Source organism: Numenius arquata, chromosome 9 (assembly GCF_964106895.1).
Source record: "Numenius arquata chromosome 9, bNumArq3.hap1.1, whole genome shotgun sequence".
NCBI lineage: Eukaryota > Metazoa > Chordata > Aves > Charadriiformes > Scolopacidae > Numenius > Numenius arquata.
The window spans coordinates 57333135-57350297 of record NC_133584.1 but is presented as its reverse complement, the minus strand read 5'-3'; the positions used below and the strand labels follow the sequence as shown (position 1 = coordinate 57350297).

At 38.8% G+C, this 17163-nt stretch overlaps 1 protein-coding gene across 1 annotated transcript in view; it reads right to left on the bottom strand.

The window, feature by feature from the left end:
* Positions 1 to 5348: 5348 nt before the first annotated feature.
* TFAP2D (transcription factor AP-2 delta) overlaps positions 5349 to 17163 on the bottom strand; it is a 46660-nt gene continuing 34845 nt past the window's right edge. Inside the window, exon 8 of the mRNA XM_074153733.1 lies at positions 5349 to 5568. Within this exon, the coding sequence (XP_074009834.1) occupies positions 5349 to 5568 (220 nt within the window). The remainder of the gene's footprint in view (positions 5569 to 17163) is intronic.

Genomic DNA, 17163 nt, shown 5'->3' with positions numbered 1-17163 from the left:
TTGTATAGGAAATAGAAATATAAAAGATTATGCTTTGCACCACTGAATTATAAATTAAGTTAAATTAAGAGGAAGGAAAAAAACCCGAAACAAACCAAAACCCCAAACCAATAAATAGGACATTTTTTGTTGGTGACCAAGTGCGCACTCACATTTAAATACAATCACAACAGCTGCTGTACAGAAGTAATTGTACAAAATAAAGAAAAGTAAAGAATAGCATTAAAAAAGATCAGACCTCTCCAAATGACCTTCACCTGGCAAAGGAAAATGACTTTATCTTCCTCCCCCATTCCCCACACAGTTGTACTTGAAGTCTTGTTGAACTTGTAATGAGGGCAGAGGCAGAAGATATTTTTATACAGTTCCCATATAATTATGTTTACTGCTTCTTCCTTGTGTTGCAGGCTTTTGTCTTCTATTAATGCTGTTTCTTCTTGCCCTTAAAAATAAAGAATTAGAGCAGCAGAACTATCTCTCCAAAGGATAAATGAAAGTCAAATGACCTTGGAATTCATCAGCAGCCCTTTTGGATATCTAAGACATCTAAGACCAAAATTGCTTGTTGGTATTCGAAACAAACAAACAACAAAAAAAGAAAGCAATTAGAGAAATTAGCTCTTAGGACAATAAAGCAGCCCCTCTTGAGCCTTGCTGCAAAATTCTGAGCCACATCTGTGCCACTGAGTCACTTTCAAAGGAAGAGATGAGCTGGGAAAATATTTACACAGAGGTCCGGGATTTGGAAGGACTATACATTGTTCCTGCTTTCTGGCAGATTTTTCTTGTTTTATTTTTAGGAAAAGTTAAAGAGAAGCTTCAAAGAGCAGATTCCTTGTTGATTTGGAGAGCTGAAGTCTGTTCCCAATGAATGTTGGAGTTTGTCTTTAAAAAAGAAGTAAAACAAAGGTCCAAATTCACCCCTTGTGCCAGTTCTCCAAGGCAACAGAATGACACCTAGAAGGAGTTAAGGTTTAAGATGGCAGCATGAAGGACAAAATCCTTGACAGTCTTCAGTTGTAGGTGGCAGGGTCATCACTGCTTGTCTGTGGCTCACTCCCCTTTACAGGCTATAAATCTCTCCCTTCACTAGGCATCTCTGTCGTGTAATGATACTAGGAGGACTGTGTGAACAGAGATCCAAATCTTAGGGCAGAGGCGGGAGGTGACAATGTCACTCCCAGCTCAGCCAGAGACTTACCTTCTAAGCTTAGTCAACATATGAGCTGTTTGCACTCACAGTGAGTAACACCTTGCTCTAGAAAGAAAGGTATGTGGTTAGTCAGTGTGTTTGCTTCATGAGTAATTTGCTAATAAATCCAAGTATGAACAGCTGGTCTTTGTGAATCAAATGTGTCAGGGCTTAGTATAAGAAGAGAGTTCAGAGACCTACTTAAAGTGTTTTGAGATTTGTGGTGGGAAAGGTGTGATGCATACAAAGCTGAGCAATGAGCTGAAGTACAACAGGATCCAAATACTCAGGCAACACGTGAGATCTTAATCTATTTTTGGGGTTTCAAAAATCATAGCGTTTCATTGCTTTGACCATGAAGTTTTGGACAATTTTCTGTACTCCTTCAATGTTTTTGACCTGAATGGAATAAACAATTCCATGATCTCTCAAAGGGAGAACTTCCTTTTTTTTCTTCTTTTTTTTTTTCCAGATCAAAGTCAAAATTAATTTCAAAGTTAATTTCAAAGTCAATAAGGTACAAATAGACTTGAATTTGCTACCCGTGAGCACCCACTAACTTTAAACCATGCCCTTCCTTCAGGCTGATCTAATTCATGAATGTCTTTTGAGAGGGAAAGATTTCCATGAGACAAAGACTTAAGAAAACAAAAAAAAATAAGACAACATGGGAACATTGTGCAGGTATAAGTGGGTGAGAACTTAGGCTGAGATTTTGTGAATTCATTGCTTAAAACCACACTGAAAGTTCCAATTTAAAAAAAAAAAAAAAAAGCATTTTGACACCAAACTATTGTGATGACTAGTTCAGCAGAATAGGCAGTAATAATTATTTTTTCTCTCAATACAATTATTAAGTACAGTTTAAAATAAATAACAGAGAACCTGTGAATGTCAACAAACCTCGCAGCTACCTTTTAAAAACAATTCAGCTTTTAAAATGTGCTAAGATACTCACGGAAATACCAAAAAGATGGGGATATAAATGCAGGAAAATCTCTCCATGGTAAGAATATATGGCAGTTCAGTCAAGTTGAATCAGATCTGTATTGAACCTTAGCAAAAATCTGCAGGGGTCATTAAGTCAAAAACCAGAAGTTCTGGGGCTTCGAGAGTGCTCAGGTTTATTAATATTAATAAATCAAAAGGTAATCCAGGCCAAAAAGAATTTGTTGCCCACAGAGCAGAAGCTCATCATGATTACGTAATAACAAAAGATGCAAGTCTTTAAAGAAATTATTATTGGGACCTTGGACCATGTCCTGTGTAGGCAAATATTTCAAATAATGCTGTATACATATTATTTCCAATATCAGACATATTTGCATTTGATTGTAATAGAATGCTGCATTCTCAAAAGTTTTGCAGAATAATCTACACAGCCACTCATTCCCCATTCTCCAGAAGACTGATCGTTTAGTGAAGAAAGTGGAAAAGGACTTTAAAAACTTTTTCTTCTCTTTTTTTCCTCCATCAAAATCTGATTTAAATTTATCAACTTCTGGAGGTAGAGGACCCCAATTAAATTGCTTTACAGTACATTTTCATGTTGCAAATTTGTGTATATGACACAGTCAAACTTCTAATTTCCCCCCCCTCCCCCTTCTCCTTTTCTCTCCCTCAGTGTGGGCAATAGAAGAAGCAGAATGAGTTTCCTTTTAACTTTTTATCATGGTTACCTACTTTCAAACTCAAGTATCTCATGTTCTAGAACAGTTCCCCAATGTTTCTGTTGAAGCCATATCGGAGGATCATTCATTTGATTATCGCGCTTTTCCAGAGGTGCTGGAGTGAAAAATTCATTCAATAAAGTTTAAATTCTCTTAGGCACTTAGCTGATCTTAGTGTGTTAAGGAGGTGGAGACCCATGGAAATACATCTATTGCCCTCCATGCATAGAGGGTGCCTAGATAGCACTAAAGTAGGTATCTAAATTATAAACCTACTATGATCAAGGACAAATGTGGGCAAAATCATAGGATTTCTCTTCTTTTGATAGATTTCCTTGTGCAAGCAAATAGGGACTCATTAGTTCCTAGCAAGTTTTCTCACCACTATGGCAATGTCCTTACTGACCTCAAGAAGAGGAACAGCATCATGTCATAAGCGCTCCATTTCCTTCCAGACATTTGGAAGACAAGGCTGATCTTGTTAATTCAGTTTGACTCCCTAGATCACGGCTGTAAACACCCTTGAATATTTGCCATAGTCCTTAGGTTTAGCCTAAACCTGGTCATCCAAGACATAATGCATGCTAACTAGTTCTGGAAAGTTACGAAGTAGACATGTATATGAGCGCTTTTATTCTTGGCTTCCTTTATACCTAGTTGAGGAAAGCACACACTTTCAGGGCATGATTCATTATTACCTTGAGGTGAGATAAAATGTGTGGTATAAGTGACTTTTTCTCTCCACTGATTATAGGGAGAGGGGGGTGATTAATCAAGTTGTAGTCATGTACAATGCAAAATGCTACCATTACATTCCATATCATCAGTGGAGAATGACAGGCACTTCCAGATGATCCCTTTATCCCTTTTACCTGTCCTAGACACTTGGTGTGCAAGTCAAGTGGCCACCCTTAGGTATCTAGTGCTGTCTTCTGGGGTCCTCCAGATCCTCCTCCAGGTGAGTCCAGTTCTCCTATAGGTTTCATCTCATATCTGTCAAAACTCTGTGGCTGTCTTAGATACCCTAAAACATCTCAAATGGCTCTAAACACTTACACGTGGACAACTATGTTACTTCCTACCATAAAAAGACAGGAATTGACCCTTGGAAGAAAATGTCCGGTTCTGCTCATATTAAAAGGAGTTTAGACAACCACTGCAACCTCACCCTGTAGTACCAGTCATTCCTAACTTTCTTAATAAAGTGATGCCAGAGAAACCAGAAAAGGAATGGAATAAAAGTCTTGTTGAAGAAGAAGTTAGAATGTGGCTGGAAAAAGCCTCTTGACTCAAGGAGGCTTGAGCTCAAACTAAGCCTCCAAAGTTTTCTGTGTGAGGATGTGTGGCAGGTAGTAAAGTAATATTTCAGAAGTACATTAGCAAGGTTATTACCACTTAGCTGCTGTGGACCAAGCCAATCTGTCTTATTTGTCATTTTGGTTTTATTTTATTTTCTTTTCAGTAAGTGAGTGGATTCTGTTAGACCTCTGCACCTCAGCTGGATCTCTAAAGACAATAAAGCTGCAGAAACAAGCTGTTGAAGAAAAGAAAGCATCATAAAATCAAGGCAACACAAAAGGCGACTCCAATTGCCTGCATTGATCCTGCTGAACAGAGACCCAGGTATGGCAGACTGCAGTGTAGTGGGACCAGGGGCTGAGAAGATAGAGGACAGAAGCCCGTGCTGTCATTTAATCTGAAGTTCACAAAGGGATCAGGGCTGTTATTGAAACTATCAAGGTTTCTTTCATTTTAGTCTGCCATGTTCTTTTCACAAGAGACGCCATGGCTGCTGCTTGAATGCTCAGGACAGATTCCCAACAGGTTCTGACCTCATTCCAGTGCAGCTTTATTGTACATTCCCACGTGGGGACAAGCAGCCCCCAACACCAAATGGTTCATTTGTCCCACGACCCAAGAATTCCTCTTTTGCCAGGTTTCCGTATTGTTTTCCCAATGGTGAGTAGATCAGGCTTTTCCGATGGATCAGGGGAAGCCCTTCTTTCAATCTATCCAGCATGCAAGCAAAGCCAGGATGCTGGAACTGCGTGTCCCACAACCGATGCGCTGGCCCTAACTGCGCTGCTGGAGAAGAAAGTGCTTCAAATTTCATGTGCCACCTCAGCCAAGTCCAGAAGTGCTTATAAAAAACAGTGTTAGTGTATCATTCAGAACAATCAAATACTACGTGCACGAAAAAGTAGTTTAGAGCAACATAAATTTAAAAAAAATGACAATTTCATCACACAATTACTGTACACTGCTGTTCATAGGGTTGAATACTTTCCTCTCTCACGCTCTCTCTTTCTGTCTGTTTTAATCTTTCTCTTTTTTTATTATCTTTTTTTTGACTTTTTCCTTTTTTTTTTCTTTTTCCCCCTTTTTTTGGATTTGGTCCACTGGAGATAAATTGCCCTCAATGATATATATATTTAAAAAAAATATCAGCAGCAAGACTCTCTTGAAATAGATTCTGTTTGATGTAGCTAGTCTGTCTTTTCTGTTTTGCCCTCTTTCACAGCAGCCTCTGAAGTTTTCCGCAGGGGGGCTTTCTCCGAGTTGGCGTGTCCTTGGCCGGATTCCGCCGCTCCTCCGTTTTTGTGCGATGTGTGCTTTTCCAAGTAGTTCAGCATTTCACTGAGAACAGTTTGGAAAGTGCTTAGGGCAGCACATATTGCAGGAGTTCCAAAACCATGAGTGATCAAACTATAAATGGGAAGGAGACAGAAAAAGAAAAAGAAATATACACATGCACATAAATATAAATGCACTCCCATACATCGAAGAGTTTACAGTACACTCATTTTGCTATAGTGAAATTCAAGATTTGCTCCCTAAACTATTTATTACCTATGGGAGAAACAGAAAAAAAGAGTAGAGCTGAAGAGCAGACTACATACAGCTTCAAAGCTTGCTTTTGGTAGGAGTCAGTTCCGAAACACCGTGGGATAGATCCTCGGCTGATGCAGATTGACACAAAGTTGTTAACTTCAGAGAGGCCAAGAGAGGATGTGTGCCCTAGGCTCTCCAGCATTGCTACACTTCCAGTCCCAGAAGGTTTGGCTTCCCCATTTTCAGGTAAATGAAACCAGTTCTATGTGGTTTATTCACTCCCCGAGATCAGTGTCTTGAACAACAACACCTGGTTGTTCTATGTGGATGTATGGCTGCATCTGTACTAGGAAATTAAGCAATGCTAAGGTGCAATCCCTGACCCCCAGCACAATTGGTGTGGTTTGGCCACATCTGTGCTGCCAAGCCCCCTGAACACCCAACAGGATGGAATCCAAACTGCCTATTGGGAATAATCCCCGGTCAATGCTAATGCCCAAACAATGCCCAGGAAATGTTTCAGTCAGGCTAAATTCACAGACCATCCCAACCAACTAATAGTAAAAATAACCAAGTTCCAACAACGTTACCCTGGTGGTGTTGAATTTACTAGTATAGGTTTACCTCGTTGCAACTTTCGTTTAAATAAGGTAGTTTTTTCAAGATAACACTGGATTTTTTCTTGTTGCTTTTCTGCACTGCAAAGTAGCTGAATTTTGGTGATGTTCCTCACTTAACAGTTACTGAAATGACGTATTAATGCTGTTGCCAGGCAGAGCTATAGTGGGTTAATCTTATCTAAGTTTAGAGGAGAATTTCAGTGCACACATACGTATCTACAGTCACTTGAGATGTTTTGGGCATCCAGCCTGGCTTCCACCTGCAGATCCAGAAGTGTGCAGGTTTCCCACAGGTCCCGTCTCTTAGATACCATCTCTGTGAGGATGTCTCAGATAGCTTAGGATATCAGAAATAGCACTAGAAACCAGTTTTTAGGCAATCAACTCCAGCCTTATCTGTCTAAATATTCTGTGTACATTATGAGACATTTATATAAGGGCCAAGGAAACTCAAGTTGTACTAAACATCTTAGTGTCTTAGTCTCACTGTTATAATGACTCATTTTGATAAGTGGAAAGTGAAAAAAACCAAACCATCCAAACACTCCAGATTTTTAGTTTTAATTTAGAAACACAAATGAAAAATTATTTCAGAGGTTGAAATGCTGTTGCAGTTTTTAAAAAACTGTTTTTAGTTGTCCTAATTCTGCTCAGGGCAGAAAGAAGACAAGGAAAGGAATGGAAGCTGATTTTTTGAGTTTGAGGACATATTTGAGAAATCAATACTTTATATTGGTTTGGGTGAGAAAAAAACCCAACAAATCATTACAGTGATTTTGACAAAACAGTAGTTAAGAATTTGTCCCTGCAGTAACTCTCTGGTGTCTTAGGCACCACATCAGTAAACCCTGATTTAACGCACAGAACCGCGTGTAGGTCTGAAATGGGAACATTTCACTTCAGTGAGAACCCCTCTCCTCTGCACTTTGGCTTCTCAGTCTTTCCGGGTGTTTTAGGAAAAAGTGAAAAAGTAGGGACCAAGAGGAAAGAAGTTATACAGGACATGGACAATTGACAGGATACTGGAAATATCAGAAACCAAAAAACGAGGGAAAGGCTCTGAGATATCTTTTAGGGTGATCTTTCTGTCTGCTGAACATAGGAACCCTGTTTGCTAGGAAAGCCAGTATCCTAGGGAAAACACCAAACTTATGGGACTCCTAATCAAAATGAGAGCTTGATTTGGAAATATTTCTCCATTTCTGTTTGGGAGTGGCCCTCTCTTTTATAAAAGATCTCCCAAAGACTAATAACAAATAACTCGCTTTTAGAATGTTTATCCATCAGTCTCCAGGCACTTTTCAAAGCAGGAATTGATGTTTATCCCCAGTTAGTAATGAGAGGAAAATGATAATTAAATATTTACAAAGAATATTTTGCAAACATCAATTAATAATACTACATAATTCTTGAAGTTTGGACTTGTAGTAATATTTGCATCTTTCTAATTTAGAAAGATGTAAATATACCTCGTTTTAATTTTATTTTTTTTTTTTTAAGAAATGCCTGGCATACCAGGGAAATTTTAAGATCTCCTGATTTTTACACTGCTTGTGTGAGCTTCTGGGTCCTGATCTGGGGAACTGACTATAGTGAGACGTAAATAAAAATAAAAAATATTTATGATAAAAATATTTATGATCTTACATGGAAAAGAAACGAGTTTATTTTAAATGTTGGCAATATCTGCAATCATTCATTTCCAGTCAAATAGTAAGTTTAACAAAGTATTGAACAGAAAATAAATCTTCTGGCCCACTCTCTTCGAACTTTTCGACTCCTGAGCAAAAGGAATAGTACTGTGTTCACATGATAGCTCAATACACCTTGAAGAGTAAAGTGGGAATACTACAGTGAAAACTTACAGACATTGTCTCAGAAATTATCTGTAGGGTTAAGAACAAGGATAGAAAACTTTAATCTTCTCAAATACTAAACAAGTTTGTAGAAAACACCAAAATGGGGCAAAATCTTATCTTAAGGTATGTAAGCGTGTGTCAACTTGTAGGTATATACATCAATGGGGCCTAAATTCCCACTACAATCAAAGGGGACTTAATGTAATTTTTTACATATAAGAGTCCACAATTATTTGAGATGCCTTATTATATCTGAGACATCTGCACAGAACTGCTAGGAGTTAAGCCCACCTTGACCCCAGGCAGGATACCCTTGTGTACTTCACATGACACTAGATGTCAATGTTTAGGTCACTGAATTGAGCCCTGGGCCTTTATTCAATACAGTCAGAGAAGTCTGGAGAATGATTCAGCACATGAAATGGACTTGTCTCCTTCATGGTGAGCTGCACCATTCTTCTAGCTACACAGACGGCTCCACCAAGCTGAATAAAAACGTGTGTTCGATGTTATTTGAGATGACAAGACATCTGTGTCAGGTGAACAGGTAATGCAGAGGACTTACAGGAGAACATCACCCTTTTAAAGCAGCAATGGACTGGTGGCATACTTCATAGCATCTAAAAAGTCACCGCATGTTAATATTTGCTCAGCTATATCTTGTCTTACATCTTCATTGACTACATGGGAAGCTTAGACAGCCAGCTTACATGGAGACATCTAGATATCAGTATTTCATCCTGAGCAGGATCTTAACCTTGTTGTCTAACTAGTGTTCATAGGAAAAGAATTTTGTAGGGTGAATTAGGGGTCTATCTCCTTTACATTTTAGCCTCTTATGTATCACTAATCATCAAATACAGCAGGTTTTTTTTTTCAAGATAGCATCATATTTCTTATAAAAAAGCCAACATTTTTTTTGGTAAATGGCACTGCAGACTGTCATGATAACACTACTTTTGGTCCTGATTAATATATTCTCCACAGATGGGGATACGCAGAGCTTATTAATTTTCCCATGAAGCTTATTGAGAGAAACAGTTTTATGGAAAATTTCTGGCCAGCCCTCCTTGCCATGCTCCTGTGAGGGTGTATTTTTTTTAGCCTCACTTTATGTAATAAGCATAAAAAGGCTGAGAGATATTATCTTCTAGTTTATCTTACATTTTAATCAGTAATTCCCCTTGCTCTAATTTGGTGGACTTTATTTCTCTGCAAGTTAAAGTCTTTGAAAAATCTAAGAAAGTTGGATAATTTCCCTTTGCTGATGAAAGTTTCAAGTTGCGGAGAAAAACTGATTTTACATTTAAGTCAGACACGACAGACAGAAAATTATTGGCAAAGCATTCAAATGTGTTTCCTGAAAGTCATATTTAGTTGCTTGATTTTTGAGGCTAACTGAGCTCCAACTGAAGTTGGATAATTTTTGGTATGCTCCACACCTATGAAAGGAGTTGCTTTCATTCTAAGACTTTCATTTGGGTTTAGAAGCCTAAAACTAAAAGTGGTTGTTTCATAACGGAGTCTTCTGGGTATTCTCAGCTTTGTAGTGCATCTCATTGTGACTCCTATAAACTAGTAACTTTATTGTTCTAAAAGGCAAGGCTAAAATCTCTGATTTTGGTACTAAATGGAGGGCTGCAGAAAGAAGGCAATGAATATCAGGCCAACGTATCCTACAAATCCTTATGCTTAAGGACATCCAGACCTGCCTACAATTCTGCCCAGCGCTATGATGCAATTATGTCTGCTCATGTTTTAATGATGGCCTTACTTAAAAGTGAAAAGATCCAAGTGTGCCTGAAGGCTTGGACTCTCGTTTGGCAACTACCTCAAGGACTCCTCCATACCCCAGGCTGGTGAAACTCCGACACAAGGCAAAAGAAACAGATTCCCTCTCAGTGGGAAGGAAGAGCCCATCTGCACTGAATGTTTAAGCCCTCATTTAAAATAAATAAATGCTTGAAAACAATAATAATGTAGAAAAAGCAAGGTTGAACTTATTGGTCAGACTTTCTCAGAACTTTGAACATGAAAACCACTTCATGATTATTCAAATTTAACAACACATGGCAGATGACAAATAATATCTGATAAAGATTTTGATGGCTGTAAAGGAAATGGGAAAAGATTTGAATCTCTTCACTGATACAAGTAACATCCTAAGTTAGAGATACCTATACTGACTTTGAGGTGTTTCTGTTGATTTCAAGGTTTCACAGAAGCCCTTGGACATTTGCCAGGAAATGTTTCCAGCATAGCACATCATATCTAAATCTATAACTAAAATACTGGATAATGCTATGACTTTCTGGTTTTGAATGAGAAAAGGATGTACAAACTTCTGTTTAATTGTGGATGAAAAGTAGCTTTGCTACCTACTACTACCTGTGGAGCCAAATACACCAATGAAACCACAGATCCAAGCTGACTGGCTACTTTTGAAAGAGTGAACATGTCCCTCACACAACCATCAGCTCCTTCAGTGTCTCCTTTCACTTAGTCAACGGACACATCTCTGTCCTACGGGAAGGCAGAGAAATGAATGAGATTCATCCAACTTGCAACCATGCAAAGACTTTTTCCAGTGAGAAAGCTAATGTAGCTGAGAAACCCCATTGCCCTCCTCAAATGAGAAAGACCAAGAGGTGTGCTGATGACAAGAGTCAATGCAACTTTGTAATCTAATAATTTAGAAGTGAGGAGATGGCATTCCTTTTTTTTTTTTTTTTGGTGTGTGTGTGTGGGGAAACACGAGGGTGCCTTAAATTCTTTAAGAAATCCTAAATGCTGGGTCAAAAAACAAATCAAGCCCCTCAAGCTTTTTTCCATCTTTGATGAATGTATATTTGCCTTTACCTTGATAATCATGGATCTTATTCATTAATGAAGAGGATAAAGAAAAGAAATTAGGTTCTCATCTGTTCTCCTGACTCCATAAATTGTGGCTTTAAGGGAATAAGGTGTCATAAGGCAAATGATAAAAATCATTGGCAATTTCAGAAATTCACACATTTCCAAAAGGATTTTGGTCATGAGCAGAGTAGGAGAAGGTGATTGAATCCTTGCTATAGAAAGATCAAAGAGGGAATCCCTGGGAAAGGGAATGAGATAAAAATCCAAGAGGAAGTGGAAAAGAAAGAAAAAAAAAAAAAGAAAAAAAAAAGGAAAAAAAAAGAAAGGAAAAATTGGTTGATTACTCAGCACTAGGAATCAGTGTTGTCCCTCTCAGCCAGCTGAATCTAAAGCCAGATTGAGAGAGATCATGGAAATCAAGGAACTCTAGAGGGCACCAGAGGTGTTTCACCACAAACTTCGTTGTACACCAGGCTTCTTCCAGTCCATGCAGCCAAACAGAAGGCTGCTGCTGCTAATCAAGATGACTGGAATTATGACAGCAGCTGCTCTCTCTCCTGATAAGCAAAGAAGCGTAAAAACTAGAGAACAAGGAGGAGACTAAGCACATCTGTAAAGGCAACCCACCAGTAAGTCTTTGGGCTGCCTCTTTGTTACAATTTAAAAAACACATTGAGCTTCAAAACCCATTTCATTGCTCCCTTTTACCCTTCAGAAAGAAGGATGTTACTTTCTCGCTGCTCCCAAAGTCTGAGCCTCTGGTTTCTTGCCTGTCGCTTTTTGTGTCACCTTGTCAGTGTGATGCCAGGCACTCGTAGGAGGCTGACAGCTCCAGGCTCAGAGACTCACTAAATGACTAAACTCCCGTCTCAAACAGTTTCACAGGAAGAGTATTTTGTATCAGCTGGATGGCGAGGCAAAACACAGAATAATTTGTGAGGATGCTGATTGCTTTCATTATCTAGCTTTAGTATTCTGAGCTGATTATTTTTTGCCTGGTTTTATAAGGTCTCTGCACTGAAAGAAGAGCCACCTGCAAGGCAGTCGCTTTTGCTTTGCTGTTTTGCTGTCTTTATCTTTTATATATAAGGTAGATCCGGATGTGATTTTGTATCATAATGAATTATAACCTTGAAGTTAAAGCATTAAATACAACTTCTGTAATCAGTGGCTATTTGTCTTTCCCTATATGATGGATGACATGGGTAGGATATCTAAACTTTCCAAACACTACAGATTCTTACAGACACAAGCATCCCAAAAGCAGACTAGGAGGTATGCCTATATCCAATTTTACAAATGAAGAAAGTGAGATTAAAAGTCTGCCTAATGACGTCAGTGAGTCTGTATGTGTAAACCAAGAAACACACACAGATCTCATAAGTATAATCTCAGAAACTGTTCTCATTGTAAGCTTTTTGTGTCATGTTTTTTTAGCTTCCCAGCACAGAATGTAAGTCGGTTTTGGTGGGTTTTCCGGTAACTCTAGTTTTCATGAGATTTGGGGGAGCTAAAAAAGAATTCTGCCAAAAATTAAAAAAGTTCAAAGCTATTCTGATGTGAAAGTAAGTTATGAAGGCAAAGACAAGAAGAGTCATGTCAGTGTGACTTTCAGGTTCCTGGCTGAATCTGTGGGAAGCTCAGATAGAACAGTAGACTGGAAGAGAGAAGCAGACACACACTGTCTCCATTCAATGGGAGAGAAATAGGGTCTAAAATCAAGAAAATACACTGATTTAGTGTTTGGGATATTTGGTCCAGTTGGAAGGTTGTCCTAAATTCTGTTCCTCAGACTGAAGGCTGCTTTGATACAGATTTAAGTGTGAAATTAATAAAGCAGGATCCTAGATCCAGAACTCTAGCCTTGGTTTAATGCAGAAGCCACTACATTCATCTCTGCTAAATTAGTGGTAGGATTATAGGTACTGGGGGTCGGCCAAGGCTTCACCATCTCCCATCACAACTACCTGCACCATATGGTCTCTGAGCGTGCGTCTCAGAGCTCTTGTGTCTCTACATAGGTCATGATTGCCCTGCTTCACCATTTTCTAAAGTGAGTTATTCTTCATTTTCTCAAGTGAATTACTTTCAAAGCCTTATATACATGTTTTGTTCACTCTTTGCTTTCTCTAAATACGTCAACCCGCTTTTTCCCCTCCTATCATCTTGGATAATTGAGAGCTGTCTCTCAGTTACACTGACCATGAAACTTGTCTCTTTTACCTGATCTGAATTCAAATACAAAAAAATTTACGGTGCAAACAGAGATTTGTACAACCTTTCTGTTCTGAAAAAAAATAAAGATGAAATCTCAGCTTTACTGCCATCAGTGGGATTTGAAAATGGTTTTAGTTTCAGGAGAAATTAAAAAACTAGCTTTTCCTTCTTGCATACACAGACATATGCTCATTTACACAAGTGTCTCACATGATTCTGTGGGGTTCTGGGGAGAAGAATATCTTAATTATAAATAATAGAAGGCATTTAAAAAAAACCCTAACTAAATATTCTCTCTCCCCCCCCACCTTTCCTGATACTCATTCCATTTTGAAAGCAAAGAGTGAGATAAATAGTTTCCTCTCATTAAAGTTATAAAAACTTTTGTGTTCTTTTCAAGTAGTGGTGTGCTGACTTTGTTCTCTACTGTAGTGGACTCATAAATGCATTTACACAGATCATCCTTTAGAGGACAACAAAGAGACACTCATGTGTCTGCACAAAAATAAATCTCAGCATTTAGTAGCTGAACTGGCTTTTTCCAGAGTTTCCTTGTTTGTCCTGTTGCTTAATGCTGATTCTGTCTTCAGAAACTGGGGACAAGGTAGCTGAAGTGGTGGCTTTCAGGTCAGATACAACGCACAGGATTATTCCACTTGCTTCTCTGTATTTATCATGAAGGAAGCAAGGAAGAGCTGAAGGACAGCTTGGGTAACCCTACAACATATCACCTCTTCTTGAACCTACATTTACATATATACTTAGAAATCTGAGCTGCCCCAACACCTACCCCACAAGGTCAGTGGCTTATGATTCACCCCTGAGAAGTCTGGGCTTCTCTAAGTCTTAGTACATTATTTATGGCACAGGTAAGGCATGTAACTGGGATGTGATAAGGGCTGGTGCTTCCCTGAATTCTCAGGCTACATATATATTAGTAATATATATGTGCCACTGTGCCCAGGAATAATTTGGGACAGTGGTAGTTAGACAGGGGAACAAAAACCCAGGGAGCCTGGTGGTTCAAAAGCAGCACAGGCAGTAAACACCTGCCTGTGCCCTGGCACTACTTTTATTTACTAATAACAGTATAACTTCTTTGCAGTAAGATACTCAAAAATGCATTGAAAAGGGAGAAATCTTGAAGAAAACATACATGATACTATGCTGGCTCAAGCAGGTCACAATAATTGTTACTATGAATAAGGGTCTACAGAATTGTCTGTTCATGGTCAAACAACATTGGGAACTCATTCTTCCTGCAGCACTGAGTTTTCTGAATTCAGGTCAGATAGACATCTCTGAGATCAGCTGCACAAACATGGCTGTACCCAGGGTGTAGAAGTGCCTCTGTTTTTTTGCGTAGCTGGTAAAATTGTGCAAAACTCAGCAGTTTTTAGGTTCACTGGCAGCTCCTTTGAAGATTTCCCTTGTTTTATGTTTTGTATGAACTTTGAATTTGGAGTTTGAGCAAACCTAGCAATTCTGATCCCTTCATGGGGACTATCCTGTACTTCAGGTTGGACACGTTTACAGATCTTGATGAACTGGGACTTAGTGGAAAAACTTCAGAGAGAAGGGTGAGCTTGAAGATTTAAAACAGCGGAAACGGGAAACACTGCTTCAATCTGACTTATGCCAGTCTGCGAACTGCGGTCTTAATTATTAACGTTGAGCAAGCAACATCGCAAGCAAGTGGAGCACATAACACTACACTTAGCAGCAGTAGGGCAATTTATTCCTAAAGAAAACTCCCTTTTACCCCAGTGTAATGGAGGATGGATTCTGCTGTAGGTATCAGATATTATAGCTCTTGAAAAAGTCTTTCATTATCTTAGAATTTATTCTAATAATAGAGATTTGTGTGATTCTTCTGAATTTTTCTGGTCATAAAAATCTCTTTGACTTTTTGACATCATATGGCATAAGCATATATATATATGTATGTATAAAATACCAACCTTCCATCTCATGGTTTCTTTGCTGCCTTGGTTATGGTTCGCAAGGTAGGATTTTCGAACCTCTACCTGTTATATTAAATCCGTATGAAACTATATGAGATTTCCCATGATCAAAAATCAGCTCATATTGGCTGATGGTTGAAAAACATGCTATATCTATGCTAAAAACATTCACGAAACCTTGTCAGCGATTCCAGTGAAAAATTATGGCTTGTCCTTGCCAAATGTAATATCTTGGCTCCATCTTGATCTAGAGATTTATACAGCGTAGAGACAGAGAATTTATCGTGAGAAAGCTCACAGTTCTGGAATACAGATGAAAATGAAGATGAAAATTTCACCATTGAAAAAACATTTTATAAAATCTTTGTTGACTATATGGATTCACTGCTTCAGGTTTGTGTCTCTTCTGCAAGACTTATTTGTAGAACACTAACAGCTCTTGGGCATTTTGCTCATAAATAACATTAATTTCATGTGTATAATCAGGACCAGCCACTTATTAAGACAGTCAGATTTTAGACTCTGACTATTGTAGATGTCTTCAGAGAATGACTATGGTATGAAAGTCAAATCCATCTCTGGCATACAGTTGCAAATCTCTTTATCTATAGATATAGATACACTGTAATTGTGTTTATTTCACTGTAATAGACAAGGACAACCTGCTCTTATGGAATTCTCATCTTAGGTGAGACCTATGTACTTTGAATATTTGAATTCTTAGTGTTAGGTGTGGGCTTTATGTTAGGTGGATGTTTTCAACACCTTTTTTATGAAATAATTTCCAACTGATGTATAATGACAAGCATCTATTTGTGCTTGTGACCAGTAAGAGGCTGTGCTATGCCTCAAACAGCAGTGAGCGTGTTGCTCCTGGATGACAAGGACTTTCTCTGTGTGTTGGGGTACCAAGAATTTCTTCCTTTTCTCTCAACCCCAACTGATCAGGTGCGAATTTCGTGTGCGAGAGATTAATTCAGTCTGAGGATCATCACTCAGAGAAAGCCAGATAAACCAAATGATCAGTCAGAAGCAGTCTGTGTTGAAAACTTGACTCAGAAAATACGTAATGCTCCTGGAAAACATGGTGAGATGCATTCTTGCATCTTCTCTGGCATCTGAGACAGACTTAAGTGTCTTCTGTGATATTTAATCAAGTAGTGGTAGGAGTGGTTCAGATGACCTAGCTGTGAAGGCTGACAGATTTAGGGGATGAGAATAATGATTTTTTTTTTTTGCCTATGCTAGATTTAGCTATTTAAAATATAAGTGTCTGGTGTGTAGTGGTTGGCTAAGCTCCCGTTCAGCTGGAGATCTAGACCAGATTGTTCAGCCAATGGAGTTTAAGGAGAAATTCAAGTCACACTAATGTAGATTTCTTTGTTAGGCCTGCTTAATTGTAATGCAGATTTCATGGGCTATACAGACGAGATCCCTAGAGACTACAGCAGAAGATACACACCTGGCTGAAATTAAGGCACCTACATGTAGATGAGTAGAGTTAGAAGTCTGGGTCAGAAGCTGGATCTGACCTCAACTTCTCTGCAATAGGCAGAAAAGGAATATGGTCTCAGCTCAGCCTCTGGGTCTGGCAATACTCATCATTCCCCAAGCACAGACATCAGACAAGGCTGCCTGATTTAAGCCCAGGGAGGCATCTGTGTAGGATCAAGACCTATGCTCTTCTAACTGTCCATCTTCCGTCCAACACTTATTGCCTACAGCAGACATGAAAGAGAGCGCTGAATGATCCAGGAGCTGCCTACGGAAGCTTTGTGCTCCAACCTACTGAAGTAAAGCAGAGAAAGAAGATTGGGAGCTGTACCAGTTGACAGCTTTTGTAGCTGAAGCCTTCAGCATTTTATCCTGACTGCTATTCCTTCTTTAAACACAGGAATCCTTGGAGATTTACTACCTTGTATCACGTTTACTTTGCATGCATGTAATGGGGAA